Source organism: Bos grunniens, chromosome 5 (assembly GCF_055505025.1).
Source record: "Bos grunniens cultivar Pamir isolate PY7600 chromosome 5, Bosgru_T2T1.0, whole genome shotgun sequence".
Lineage (NCBI taxonomy): Eukaryota > Metazoa > Chordata > Mammalia > Artiodactyla > Bovidae > Bos > Bos grunniens.
In genome coordinates, this window is record NC_141169.1 from 9,906,049 (window position 1) to 9,919,504 (window position 13,456).

Below are 13,456 nucleotides of genomic sequence, written 5' to 3' on the forward strand. Positions count from 1 at the left end.
ATGTGTGGTGCTGACCAAGCTGCCTCTTACATCCAGACTCCAACAAAACACAAAACAAATCCATTCACTGGTCCATTCCCAGAAGAATAATATAAATACAACTGATAATTGGCCAGAAGAATCAGTTTATGGAATGAAATGACAGTCCTGACGACCACAAATTACTGTGACATTAACAAAGGAATGAACTATTCAGTTCACATTATTAAATAAAATTACTTCTTCATATTTCTGTATTTTCATCCAATTGAGAGGAAAAAACAAAACCATTAAAATGAAATATGTGAGTACTCACTCTATTTAACAAATCAATTTCTTCTTTGAGTTTTCCAATCATTTCTTCTTTATCTTGCATTAGTCTCACAAGTCTTAAGTTTTCTTGCCTCTCTCTTACCACCTCCTGGTACATAAAATTACAAAGTATTAACTGAGAAGTAACAAGTTGTTTCTAATCTTAAATAGAATACATCCACTAAATCTGGTGAAGTACCTTAGATATATGAAAATTTCCAGTGACTTTCTTAAGTCACTTGGGGAGGGAAGGAGGAACCCATCCCACAGAAAAGAACCAGGGAATGAGAGGAAACAGGATTGTAAAATATACTTCTGATTAAATCAATGTTTACCCAAGTTTTTAACAAATACCAATACTCAAATGGGCTTCCCTGGTGGCTCAGATGGTAAATAATCTGCCTACAATGCAGGGACCTGGGTTGGGAAGATCCCTTGGCTAAGGGCATGGCAACCCACTCCAGTCTTCTTGCCTGGAGAATCCCCATGGACAGATGAGCCTGGCGGGCTACAGTCCATAGGGTTGCAAAGAGTCAGACATGGCTGAGCAATTAAGCACAATGACTTTAGCTCTTTAGTATCTCTTAATATTAAATGACTAATACCCTGCTGAAGGAAACTCAAAACTTTCGTTCAAAACACAGTTTAAGATAAGGAGATTGCTCTGTGGAAAACAGAAAAATAGTGATCCTCCATTTTACTTTTGGCTCTGCCAGTTAATTGACAAATGGGTAAAATGAAGGAGCTGAAAATGATATTAGCTTTTAAACTTTTTTCCCCCTTAAACAATGCAGTGACTTCCCCAGCCATCCAGTAGTTAAGACTCTACACTTCTAACTGCAGGGAGTGTGGGTCTGATCCCTGGTTGGGGAAATTGAGATCCACCAAGCCGTGTACAGCCAAAACCAAAACAAACAAACAAAAAGAAACAATGCAACACCTTTTTCAGAGAAATCTTGCTTAGAATCCAGGACTTTAGGCTGGGTCAGCCATCTGAGAAGCAAAAGTGAAGCCGAACTGAAAAAGTCTCAGCCAGAATTTGGCTTCTTTCTTATGACCTCAGAGGAAAGCAGTCAGACAGTCTCATTAATCTGCTGCTGCCAACAACTCAGTCCAAACTTCTGTGAACTTTAAAAGCCTTTTTTGATGAACCCCCTTGAAAACTATTAAGACTTCCCAGATGGCTCGGAGGTAAAGAATCTGCATGCAATGCAGGAGATGCAGGTTCAATCCCTGGGTCAGGAAGATCCCCTGGAGGAGAAAATGGCAACCCATTGCAGTATTCTTGCCTAACAAACCCAAGGACGGAGAAGCAGTTGAAAGGGTTACAAAGAGTCAGACACAACTGAGCGACTGAGCATGCACAGACTTGAAAACTAGTATACTATATATCCCTTAAAGTTTTTCAATTTAAACTCACAGAAACTAGTGTTAAAGTTCAAATGTGAACTAAAAATAATCATAATGTTATAAAAAAGAGTAAAATTCAATCTCTACTTAAAGCAACTTTTATCTTACAAGGAATAATTTCAATTCAACAAGATATGCTTTGAACAATCAGAAAGTAATTCAGCACCATTATTAATTTTAGGGATTGAATGTCTACAGAACAAACTTGAGAACCCATGGTTAATAAATTAACGCCAATATTCATTTGACATGTTCTCAAGTGTTAGTCACTCAGTCATGTCCGACTCTTGATGACTCCATGGACTGTGGCCCGTCAGGCTCATCTGTCCATTGAATTCTCCAGGCAAGAATACTGGACTGGGTAGCCATTCCCTTCTCCAGCGTGGACCTTCCTGACCCAGGGATGAAATCCACAGTTCCTTCATTGCAGGCCGATTCTTTACTGTCTGAGCCACAAAGATACTCTTAAACAGGTTTACTCTTAAAATCGTTGCAGACATCACAGCGGCTCTAGGCTCTAACTCAGAACATAGAGGAAAGTCTACAAACTGAATAGAGTATGTAATAATAAACACACAGTGGTACACACTGCTAGCTAGAATATGCTTCCAACCGTTTCAAAGGTGAAGACTGTGTTCAATATATTAGTATTAAAGACAACTCTTGGCAGAATGAGAGGAGCCATTAAATACTAAGCAATTCAAGAACTGACTCCATTTCTAAAAGTTTTAACATCAACAGAACTGGATAGAACAGCACTAAGAAATCAGAAAATGCTTAGCCACTATGCATCTAGGGAATATCTAATTAAGACTGATTCAAAGCTGCTGTTTGACTACACGTACAAGTACCAATGAACACTAACAGTATCTCCCATCATGCCCCTCATTTTCTTCCCTTTCCTGGTACTGCCTCATCCTTACACATTTCAATTTTTCTCTCTCAGCTGCTATGAAAGTGAAAAAGGAATCCTAATGGTATATTAATTTCATAGATCTTAAATAATTTGTAATTCATACCTTTTCAAGATCTTCAATTTTCTTTTCCAATGTGCTGCTACTTGAGACCAAATTACCTGAAGCATTTGCATCCCTGTTATACCTGCTGAATCCACTTCTATCTGTTCGGGGAAATCTACTTGAGACATCTTCTTCAGAGGCGGTGGTTGTGCTATGGAAATTAAAAAGATACACATTTTTTTAAAGATACCTCATATTCAGCAGGAAGAGTGCAAAGAGTATTTTCTATTTACCATAAACAATTACCATTCCCCTGAGGACACATGATTATGATAGCCAAATTATTTATAATTATAGAAGTTAATCATTATTTCAATATAATAAAAATACAAAAAAATTAATTCTTTTGACTAATCTATCTACTGAGAAGCTGCTAAGTAGCAGACATTGTTTTGAGCACTGAGGGTGGAACAGGAAGCACAGACATGGACTGTGACTTTCACAGAACTTCCCGTGTAACAAGAACACGATCAATGACAATAAACCAAGACAACCATCACAGTAAGGTTAAGCGTAATGTACTCTGAGAACTACAAGAGGGGACCTAATGTAGACTAGTAGAAATGTGTGAAGTAGTGAAGAACTACTTTCTTTCTCCTTTTATTTTTAAATTCCATTACATCATGGGCCAATATTTTAGTAAGATCAAGTAGAATTGAATTGGAAAGATAAAAGTGAAAAACATCATACAAAATGTATGCCTAAATGTTGCAATAGATTCAGACCCGTAAAATTATATTTCAGTAATAGGATAAACAAGAAAAAGAATTACATGAAAATGAGTCATCATCATTGGAAGTATGCATATAGGCAATTATTATTTAAAAACAGCTGTCAAACTGGCAACTTCTGTCATTTTGTAATTCTTAATTATTTAACCAAAATTTATCAGTGAAATAGCAATTCTTCATATTAAACAGCAATTCATACTCTGAACTAATAGTATGTAAGTCTTTAATATAATAAGCTTCCTTCTTATTTTTTTGCATTAGTTATCTATTACTGCATAAAAAATTATGCCAAAATTTAGTGGCTTGAAACAACACAATTATTTGACAGCTTCTGTTGGTCAGGAATCTGGAAGCACATTAGCTGGGTGTTTATATTTCAGGGTCTCTTATGAGGTTTTAGTCAAGACGTTGGTCAGGACTACAGTCATCTGAAGGCTTGCCTGGTCTGGAGGAGAATTTGGCTGTAAGCTCATTCACAGGACTGATGGCAAAACGCCTCAGTTTCAAACCGGCAACTGGTCAAAAGCCTCAGTTACTCAGTATGTGGGCTTCTCTACTAGGCTGTTCACAAGACAGCTGCTTCCAGAGACAAAGTGACACAACCACCAAGACACACTGCAGTCTCTTGTGACCGAAGCTCACAAGTGACACACTACCACGTCAGCCCTGCGTGGGATGTGGGAAAGGATTACATATGGTAAAAACACTGGGAGGCAGAGCTTCCTGGGGGCTTTCGTGGAGACTAGAATCATTCTTGCTCATCAACCTACTCTAGCTTAGACTGATGACAATGCTGATCACAAAGGCTAAAGTATATCTAAACTACCTCTATGATTTAATAGCATTCACAATAGAAAAATTAGTTTCACCAATGTATACTGACCAGAAGAGACTTCAAAGCGATTTGAGCAAGCTCAGGATACTCATTATTATCCACTATGCAGAAAATGACACTTTTCAAAATTTGTCCCCAATCCTTTACTGGTAGCCAGTTCTAATCATTTATCTATCAAAATTATTGGTAAATCTGAGACAATTTTTGATGAAAATAATAGAATTCTGATCCATTAACTCCCTATGCAAGGGTTTTCTTTTGATGGAAAATAAAATTCAAAGTGTATCTTATCAAATTTGTAAGGTAATGGATTATAACATTTTGCAAATGTGCAATACTAAAATCATCACTTACTTACTGATGTATTGGAGAATGAACCATAACAATTTGAAAAATCTTTCCCCCCCAAATTTCTAACTTTCATTTTTTTTCTTTGTCTTTATGTAACACTAAAAATATGGCATTTCTTTCTTGCACAAAAGGCTAATTAATATCTTTTTTTTTTTTAAAGAATGATGCTATCAGACAAATAAGTCTCATACACATATTTAAAAGGCTGGGGATCAAACTAGTTTCCTCTTTTAAAATTGAAATATTTCTAGTTGTTCAGTTGCTCAGTCGTGTCTGACTCTTTGCAATCCCATGGACTGTGGCACGCCAGACTTCCCTGTCCTTCACCAACTCCCAGAGCTTGCTCAAACTCATGTCCATTTAGTCAATGATGTCATCCAACCATCTCATCCTCTGTCGTCTACTCCTCCTGCCTTCAATCTTTCCCAGCATTAGGGTCTTTTCTAATGAGTTGGCTCTTCACGTCAGGTGGCCAAAGTACTGGAGCTTCAGCTTCAGCATCAGTTCTTCCAATGAATATTCAGGGTTGATTTCCTTTAGGATTGACTGGTTTGATCTCCTTGCTGTCCAAGGGACTCTCAAAAGTCTTCTCCAACACCACAGTTCAAAAGCATCAATTCTTCAGCGCTCAGCCTTCTTTATGGTCCAACTCTCCCATCCATATGTGACTACTGGAAAAATCATAGATTTAACTAACGGACCTTTGTTGGCAAAGTGATGTCTCTGCTTTTTGATATGCTGTCTAAATTTGTCATAGCTTTCCTTCCAAGGAGCAAATGTCTTTTAATTTCACAGCTGCAGTCACCATCTGCAGTGATTCTGAAGCCCAAGAAAATAAGTCCGTCACTGTTCCCATTGTTTCCCCATCTATTTGTCATGAACTGATGGGACCAGATGCCATGATCTTTGTTTTCTGAATGTTGAGTTTTAGGCCAACTTCTTCATTCTCCTCTTTCACTTTTATCAAGAGGCTCTTTAGTTCCTCTTCGATTTCGGTCATAATGGTGGTGTTATCTGCATATCTGAGGTTATTGACATTTATCCTAGCTATCTTCATTCCAGCTTGGGCTTCATCCAGCCCGACATTTTGCATGATGTACTCTGTATATAAGTTAAATAAGCAGGGTGACAATATACAGCCTTGACGGACTCCTTTTCCTAATTGGAACCAGTCTGTTGTTCCATGTCCAGTTCCAACTGTTGCTTCCTGACCTGCATACAGGTTTCTCAAGAGGCAGGTCAGGTGGTCTGGTATTCCCGTCTCTTTCAGAAATTTCCACAGTTGGTTGTGATCCACAGAGTCAAAGGCTTTAGCATAGTCAATGAAGCAGAAGTAGATGTTTTTCTGGAATTCTCTTGCTTCTTCTATGATGGGATGTTGGCAATTTGATCTCTGGTTCCTCTACCTTTTCGAAATCCAGCTTGATCATCTGAAGTTCTTGGTTCACGTACTATTGAAGCCTGGCTTGGAGAATTTTCAGCATTACTTTGCTAGCATGAGAAATGAGCACAACTGTGCGGTAGTTTGAGTGTTCTTTGGCACTGCCTTTTTTGGGGATTAGAATGAAGACTGAAGTATAGCTGATTTATAAAACCTGGTTTTTGCTTGTAAAAACATGACGTTCATCCCAAAAGTCAAACACTTTTGTCAGAATGTTTCCCTCTAAAAATCACTGTATACGTCAGCATAGGGTAACAGTTCATATCTTTTAATTTTCTTTAAACCACAACTTTAATGTATCAGCGTCTCAGTAATTCACGCCTGTAGTGACTGTTTATCTCAGCCGGCCTAACCAGACTTTGTCAATGAAAGCAGGAGACATTTATCTGTGCTCTGGCACAGGCTGCAACACTGCTCCCTGTCACTGTCTCTATCTAATCAGAACACACTCCTGCAAAACAAACAAACATTCCAAACCGCATCTGTTGGCCCTTCAAAGTTTTATATACTTCACAGCAAGCATTGTTTGTCAACAAAGAAAATGAAAAGTAATTTCTTTCTTCACATTACTGTTATGTCAGCAAAATCAAGGTATTGATCATACTGTAACAAAAATTCCTGTTATCCTGCTTTGTCAAAGAATTGGTCTTCTGTATCCCTAAATATAACAAATCATGGGCGTAGCTGAGAAGCATTACATGAACTATCTACTTTGCTACAGACTCATCCAACAACTTCCAGCAAACATCTTTCACTTTTCATACCTAGTTTTTAATGTCAGCAACCTGAAGTCAGACTGGAAAAGAAACTCACAAAACACTAATGAAATCCTGATGATCTGCTTCTGTCAGCTTCTTAACTGTGACAGTCTTTCTTTCAAATAAGACATTTGTGGTTGTGAATGTAACGCCGTGCATATAAATGCCACTTAAATTTGGTGGTTTTATTGTTTCAGCAGCCAGTACATTACTGCAAATAATCCCACTATGGTTTTCAGTTCAGTTCAGTTCAGTTGCTCAGTTGTGTCCGACTCTTTGTGACCCCATGAATTGCAGCACGCCAGGCCTCCCTGTCCATCACCAACTCCCGGAGTTCACTCAGACTCACGTCCATCGAGTCAGTGATGCCATCCAGCCATCTCAACCTCTGTTGTCCCCTTCTCCTCCTGCCCCCAATCCCTCCCAGCATCAGAGTCTTTTCCAATGAGTCAACTCTTCGCATGAGGTGGCCAAAGTATTGGAGTTTCAGCTTTAGCATCAGTCCTTCCAAAGAAATCCCATGGCTGATCTCCTTTAGAATGGACTGGTTGGATCGCCTTGCAGTCCAAGGGACTCTCAAGAGTCTTCTCCAACATTACAGTTCAAAAGCATCAATTCTTTGGCGCTCAGTTTTCTTCACAGTCCAGCTCTCACATCCATACATGCTGCTGCTGCTAAGTCGCTTCAGTCGTGTCCGACTCTGTGCGACCCCATAGATGGCAGCCCACCAGGCTTCCCTGTCCCTGGGATTCTCCAGGCAAGAACAGTGGAGTGGATTGCCATTTCCTTCTCCAGTGCGTGAAAGTAAAAAGTGAAAGTGAAGTCGCTCAGTCGTGTCTGACTCTTAGCAACCCCATGGACTGCAGCCAACCAGGCTCCTCCGTCCATGGATTCTCCAGGCAAGAGTACTGGAGTGGGGTGCCATTGCCTTCTCCGTACATGACCACAGGAAAAACCATAGCCTTGACTAGACGGACCTTTGTTGGCAAAGTACTATCTTTGCTTTTCAATATGCTATCTAGGTTGGTCATAACTTTTCTTCCGAGGAGTAAGCATCTTTTAATTTCATGGCTGCAGTCGCCATCTGCAGTGATTTTGGAGCCCCAAAAAATAAAGTCTGACACTGTTTCCACTGTTTCCCCATCTATTTCCCATGAAGTGATGGGACCAGATGCCATGATCTTCGTTTTCTGAATGTTGAGCTTTAAGCCAACTTTTTCACTCTCCTCTTTTACTTTCATCAAGAGGCTTTTGAGTTCCTCTTCACTTTCTGCCATAAGGGTGGTTTTAGCACCTCCCTATCAATAATGGCTAAAAACTGAACTCACTATAGGAGGGATACTTCTTCTCAACAAAACAAGTACAAACTCTTTTGGTCTGTATCTCTTTGAAATTACTTCCATCATTATCATACTTTGGTCTACTACTTCTGTCACATTCAAAAAAGATGTATCTTTTCTTTTAAAAAGTCTAGTAAAGTTTGTTTTATTCTAAGTAAATTAAAATTAAAAATAAAGAATGTAAAATTTACTTCTTAGATTTAGATAATACTAACAAAAGCAGAAACTGAAAAGAATAAAAAAAGATTTTTAGCTTTTACATATTTATTTTAAGTATATGTCTACTTAATTGTTTTATTTATGGAACAAGAATATGTCTGATTAAATTTAACACAAGATTTCTAAGGTAAATATATCTTCACATTTTCTTCAATTCTTACACATTTTGGTTTACAAATGACTAACATAAAAATGTTGGAGAAGGAAATGGCAACCCACTCCAGTGTTCTTGCCTGGAGAATCCCAGGGACGGGGAGGCCTGGTAGGCTGCCATCTATGGGGTCGCACAGAGTCAGACATGACTGAACTGACTTAGCAGCAGCAGCAGCAACATAAAAATAACACAGGCATAGCAGAATATACATTCTTTACTAGCTTGCAAGATGACCAAGATAAACCAAACTCTGGGTCATAAAACCCACCGTCACAAATTTAAAAGATTAGAAATCATATTGTGCCTGGTCTTAGAGCACAATAGAATTAGACCAGAACTAATAACAGAAAGATAACTGGACAACTCCCGAATAACATGGAGATTAAACAATGCACTTCTAAATAACACATGGGTCAAAGAAGAAATCTCAAGAGAAACTTTAAAGTATTTTGAACAAAACAAAAAAAAATTTACAACTTATCATCTGTGGAATACAGTGAAAGTAGTGCTTAGAAAGGAACGTGTACACTGAACGCATGTATTAGAAAAGACAGATCTAAAATCAATACTCTAAGTTTCTACCCTAGGAAACTAGGAAAGAAAGAGCATTTTAAATCCAAAATAAGCAGATAAAAGAATAACAAGAACTAGAGCAGAAATTAATGAAACTGAAAACAAGAAACCAATACAGAATAATCAAAGAACCAGTAACTATTTCTTTAAAAATATCAACAAAACCAATAGGCCTATAGCCAAGCTAAGAAAAAGAGAGGACACAGATTACCAACAGAAATGAAAGAGGGATATCACTGAAGATTCCATGGACATGCAAATAATAATAAAGTAATACTCTGACCACAAATTTGATAACCTCGATGAAACAGATCAATTGCTTGGAAGCTACAATCTGCCAAAATTCACACAAGAAACAAATAATTTCAATAGGCTGGTATGTATTAAAGAAATTAAATCAATAATTAATAACTTTGCAAAATAGAAAGTATCAGGCCCAGATGGGTTCACTAGTGAATCCATCCAAAATCTAAGGAAGAAATTATACAGATTACTAAAATCTCTTTCAGAAGTAAAAATAGCAGGAATACATTTTAATTTATGAGGCCAGCATTACTCTAATACCAAAATCAGACAGATACCATAAGAAAACTAAAAAATAAAGATTAAGATCTCTCATGAACACTGATGCAAAAATCCTCAACAAAATATTGGCACATTGAATTTGAGAATGTATAGAAAAAAATTATCCACCAAAAATCAAATGGCATTTATTCAAGGCTGATTCTGTTTAAAAAAACACACATATACACAATTATGTAATCTATTGCAGTAACAGGCTAAAGAAGGATCACATGTCACACAGACACAGAAAAAGCATTTGACAAAATCTAACATCTATATGGCTTCCCTGGTAGCTTGGACGGTAAAGCGTCTGCCTACAATGCGGGAGACCCAGGTTCAATCCCTGGGTCGGGAAGATCCCCTGGAGAAGGAAATGGCAACCCACTCCAGTATTCATGCCTGGAAAATCCCAAGGACGGAGGAGCCTATAACATCTATATATGATTAAAAAAAAAAAAAAAAAGTACAACTAAGCACAGAAAGGAATTTCCTAAACCTGATAAAGAATATCTACACACACACAAACACACACACAAACCTACATCATACCTAGTGGTGAGACACTCAAAGCTTTCCTGCTATGATCAACAAGGCAAGAATGTCTCCCTTCACCAACTCCTTTTCAGTATCTTACTGGAAGTCTAGGTAATACAATAAGACAAGAAAAGGAAATAAAAGGTATACAGACGGGGAAGGAAGAGATAAAACTGCCTTTGTTCACAGATGATATGATCACCTATGGAGAAAATGTGAAAGGACCAACACAAAAAAATTCCTGAAATGAATAAGTAATTATAGCTAGTCTGCAAGACATAAGGGTAATACACAAAAGTCAATCCCTTTCCTACACACTAGAAATGAACAAGTGAGATTTGAAATTTAAAACAACACATTTACATTAGCTCTCTACAAAATGAGATACTTCTGTATAAATCTGACAAAATGTATAACATCTATATGAGGAAAAGAACAAAAACTGATGAAAGACACCAAAGAAGAACTAAGTAAATGGAGAAACCAGTTAGTGGACAGGAAGAGTCAATGTTGGTACGTGCCACTTCTTCCCAACTTTGATTTCCCATCGATCTCTTGGCTCAATGCAAGCCCAATCAAAATCCTAACAAGCTGGAGAAGGAAATGGCAACCCACTCCAGTGTTCTTGCCTGGAGAATCCCAGGGACGGGGGAGCCTGGTGGGCTGCCGTCTATGGGGTCGCACAGAGTCGGACACGACTGAAGTGACTTAGCAGTATACATTTGTGTGGGCAAGGGGCATATGGCAAATTTCTGTACCTTCTTAGCAGTTTTGCTGTGAATCTTAAACTCAGAAAACTAACTCAAAAACAAAAAGTAAGAAAATGCATAACACTGGAAAATAGACTCAGCCTGTGGTATTAATGTGGGAACCATCTTCATTACTGGGGTTCCAGAATTTCTGCATAAGGGAACATCTCTCGAAGCTGAGTTTTTTGGTGTATAAGTTTCTTCTGTTGAAACTTTATAGGAAATAAAAGTTGATTCCTGGTGATTCTGGAAGGCTTAAAGCTCAGCCCTCACCTATACCATCCATCTGTTGCTACTGCCACTGGTCTCTACTTTTTCATCATTGTTGTGAAGCTTAAATAAACTGGTTTCAAAATCTAAAAAAAAAAAAAAAAAAATCCTAACAAGCTATTTTTTGGTACTGACAAACTAATTCTAAAGTTTACATGGAGAGGCCAGATCCAGAATAGGCAACACAATATTAATTAACAAAGTTGGCGGGCTAACACCACCCAACTTAAGACTTAGTTTGAAGCTATAGTAATCATGACAGTGCAGTACTGGTAAAAGAAGAGACAAACAGAGCAATGGAACAGCAACAGAAGCAGAAAGAGACTCACATAAATAAGCCAAAACTCTTTGACAAGGGGTACAGGCAATATAATGGAACAAAACTGTCTTTTCAACAAATGGAAAACAACTGGACATGTGCATGCAATGAAAAATAAAACAAAGAACTCATACCCTTAACAAAAGTTAACTCAAAATGGATCAAGACTTAAATGAAAAATGCAAAACTATTAATATATAATCTCATAGAAGACAACTAACATAGGAGAAATGCAGAAGACTCTGGGTATGCTGATGACTTCTTAGGTAAAACATCAAAGGCACAATCCATGAAAAATAGTTGATAGTTGTTGCTCTTTAGTCACTAAGTCGTATCTGATTCTTTGGCAACCCCTTGGACTGTAGTCCACCAGGCTCCTCTATCCATTGGATTTCCGAGGCAAGAATACTGGAGTGGGTTGCCTTTTCCTTCTCCAGGAGACCTTCCTGACCCAGGGATCAAACCTTCGTCTCGTGCACTGGCAGGCAGATTCTTTACCACTGAGCCACCTGGGAAGCCATGATTGATAGCTGAACTTCATTAAAATTTTAAATATCTCTGCTCTGTGAAAGACAATGTTAAAAGAACAAGACAAGCTAGCCTGGAAGAAAATATTTACAAAAGGATATATCTGATAAAGAACTATTATCCAAAATATACAGATAATTCTACAATTTAACAATAACAAACCACCAGACTGAAAAATGAGCCAAAGAACTTAATAGACACCTCATAAGAAAATAAGATATACAGATGGCAAAATAGCATATAGGAAGATTTTCCATATCATCTGTAATCAGGGAAATGCAAATTAAAATCAGATACTGCTACACACACATTAAAATGGCTAAAATCAGGATCAACACTGGTGAGGATATAGAGCAACATTAACTCTTATTCACTGCTGGTTGGAATGTAAACTGGTACAGCTGCTTCTGAGACACTTTGGTGGTTTTCCTATACAACTAAACATACTCTTACCATGGATCATGCTCCTTGGTATTAATCTAAAGGAGCTGAAAACATATGTCTACACACAAACCTATGCATGGATGTTCATAGAAGCTTTATTTATAACTGCCAAAACTTGAGAGCAATCACACTGCCCTTTAATAAGTAAGTGGATAAATAAACTGTGGTATATCCAGAAAATGGAATATTATTCAGCACATAAAAAGAAATGGGCTATTAAACCATGAAATAATATGGAGGAAATTTAAATTGTATATTACTAAGTGAAAGAAGCCAAGCTGAGAAGGCTATATACTGTTTGGTTTCAATTATATGACTCTGTGGCAAAGGCACATGGAGCATAAAAAGATCAGAAACTAAAATGATACCACAGTATCATACCATAGTATCATTTTACATAGCGATGGAGACATGGCATTACACATTAGCGCGGCCGAGAGGAGCCACCCCACGTCTGAGGTCAGGGGCAGCAGCCGAGAGTACCAGACTGCGATGGCGCAGGAATGGCCGAGAGGAGCTACCCTGCGTCCGAGGTCGGGCAGGCGGCCGAGAGGAGATACCCAGCGTCTGAGGTCAGGGGTGGTGACAACAGGAGTTACCCCACGTCCGAGGTCAGGGCCGGCGGCCAGGAGGAGCTACCCCATGCCCCTAAGCCCGAGGCCAGGAGCGATGGGCGGGAAGAGCTACCCCACGCCCCTAAGCCCGAGGCCAGGGGCGGTGGCCAGGAAGACCAATCCCACATCCAAGGAGCCGTGGCTGCATGGGCACAGGAGGGCCTAGAGGAGCTATCCCACATTGAAGGTCAAGAAGGGCAGGGGTGAGGAGATACCCCTCGTCCAAGGTAAGGAGCAATGGCTGTGCTTTGCTGGAGCAGCCGTGAAGAGATACCCCACGCCCAAGGTAAGAGAAACCCAAGTAAGACGGTA

At 38.8% G+C, this 13,456-nt stretch overlaps 1 protein-coding gene across 1 annotated transcript in view; it reads right to left on the minus strand.

The window, feature by feature from the left end:
- The window catches only part of PAWR (pro-apoptotic WT1 regulator), a 128,275-nt gene that overhangs the window by 9,521 nt on the left and 105,298 nt on the right, over window positions 1-13,456 (minus strand). Inside the window, exons 5-6 of the mRNA XM_086398833.1 lie at window positions 2,721-2,871; window positions 296-400 (exon numbers count right to left, since the gene is read on the minus strand). Coding sequence (XP_086254959.1) covers window positions 296-400; window positions 2,721-2,871 — 256 coding nt within the window. The remainder of the gene's footprint in view (window positions 1-295; window positions 401-2,720; window positions 2,872-13,456) is intronic.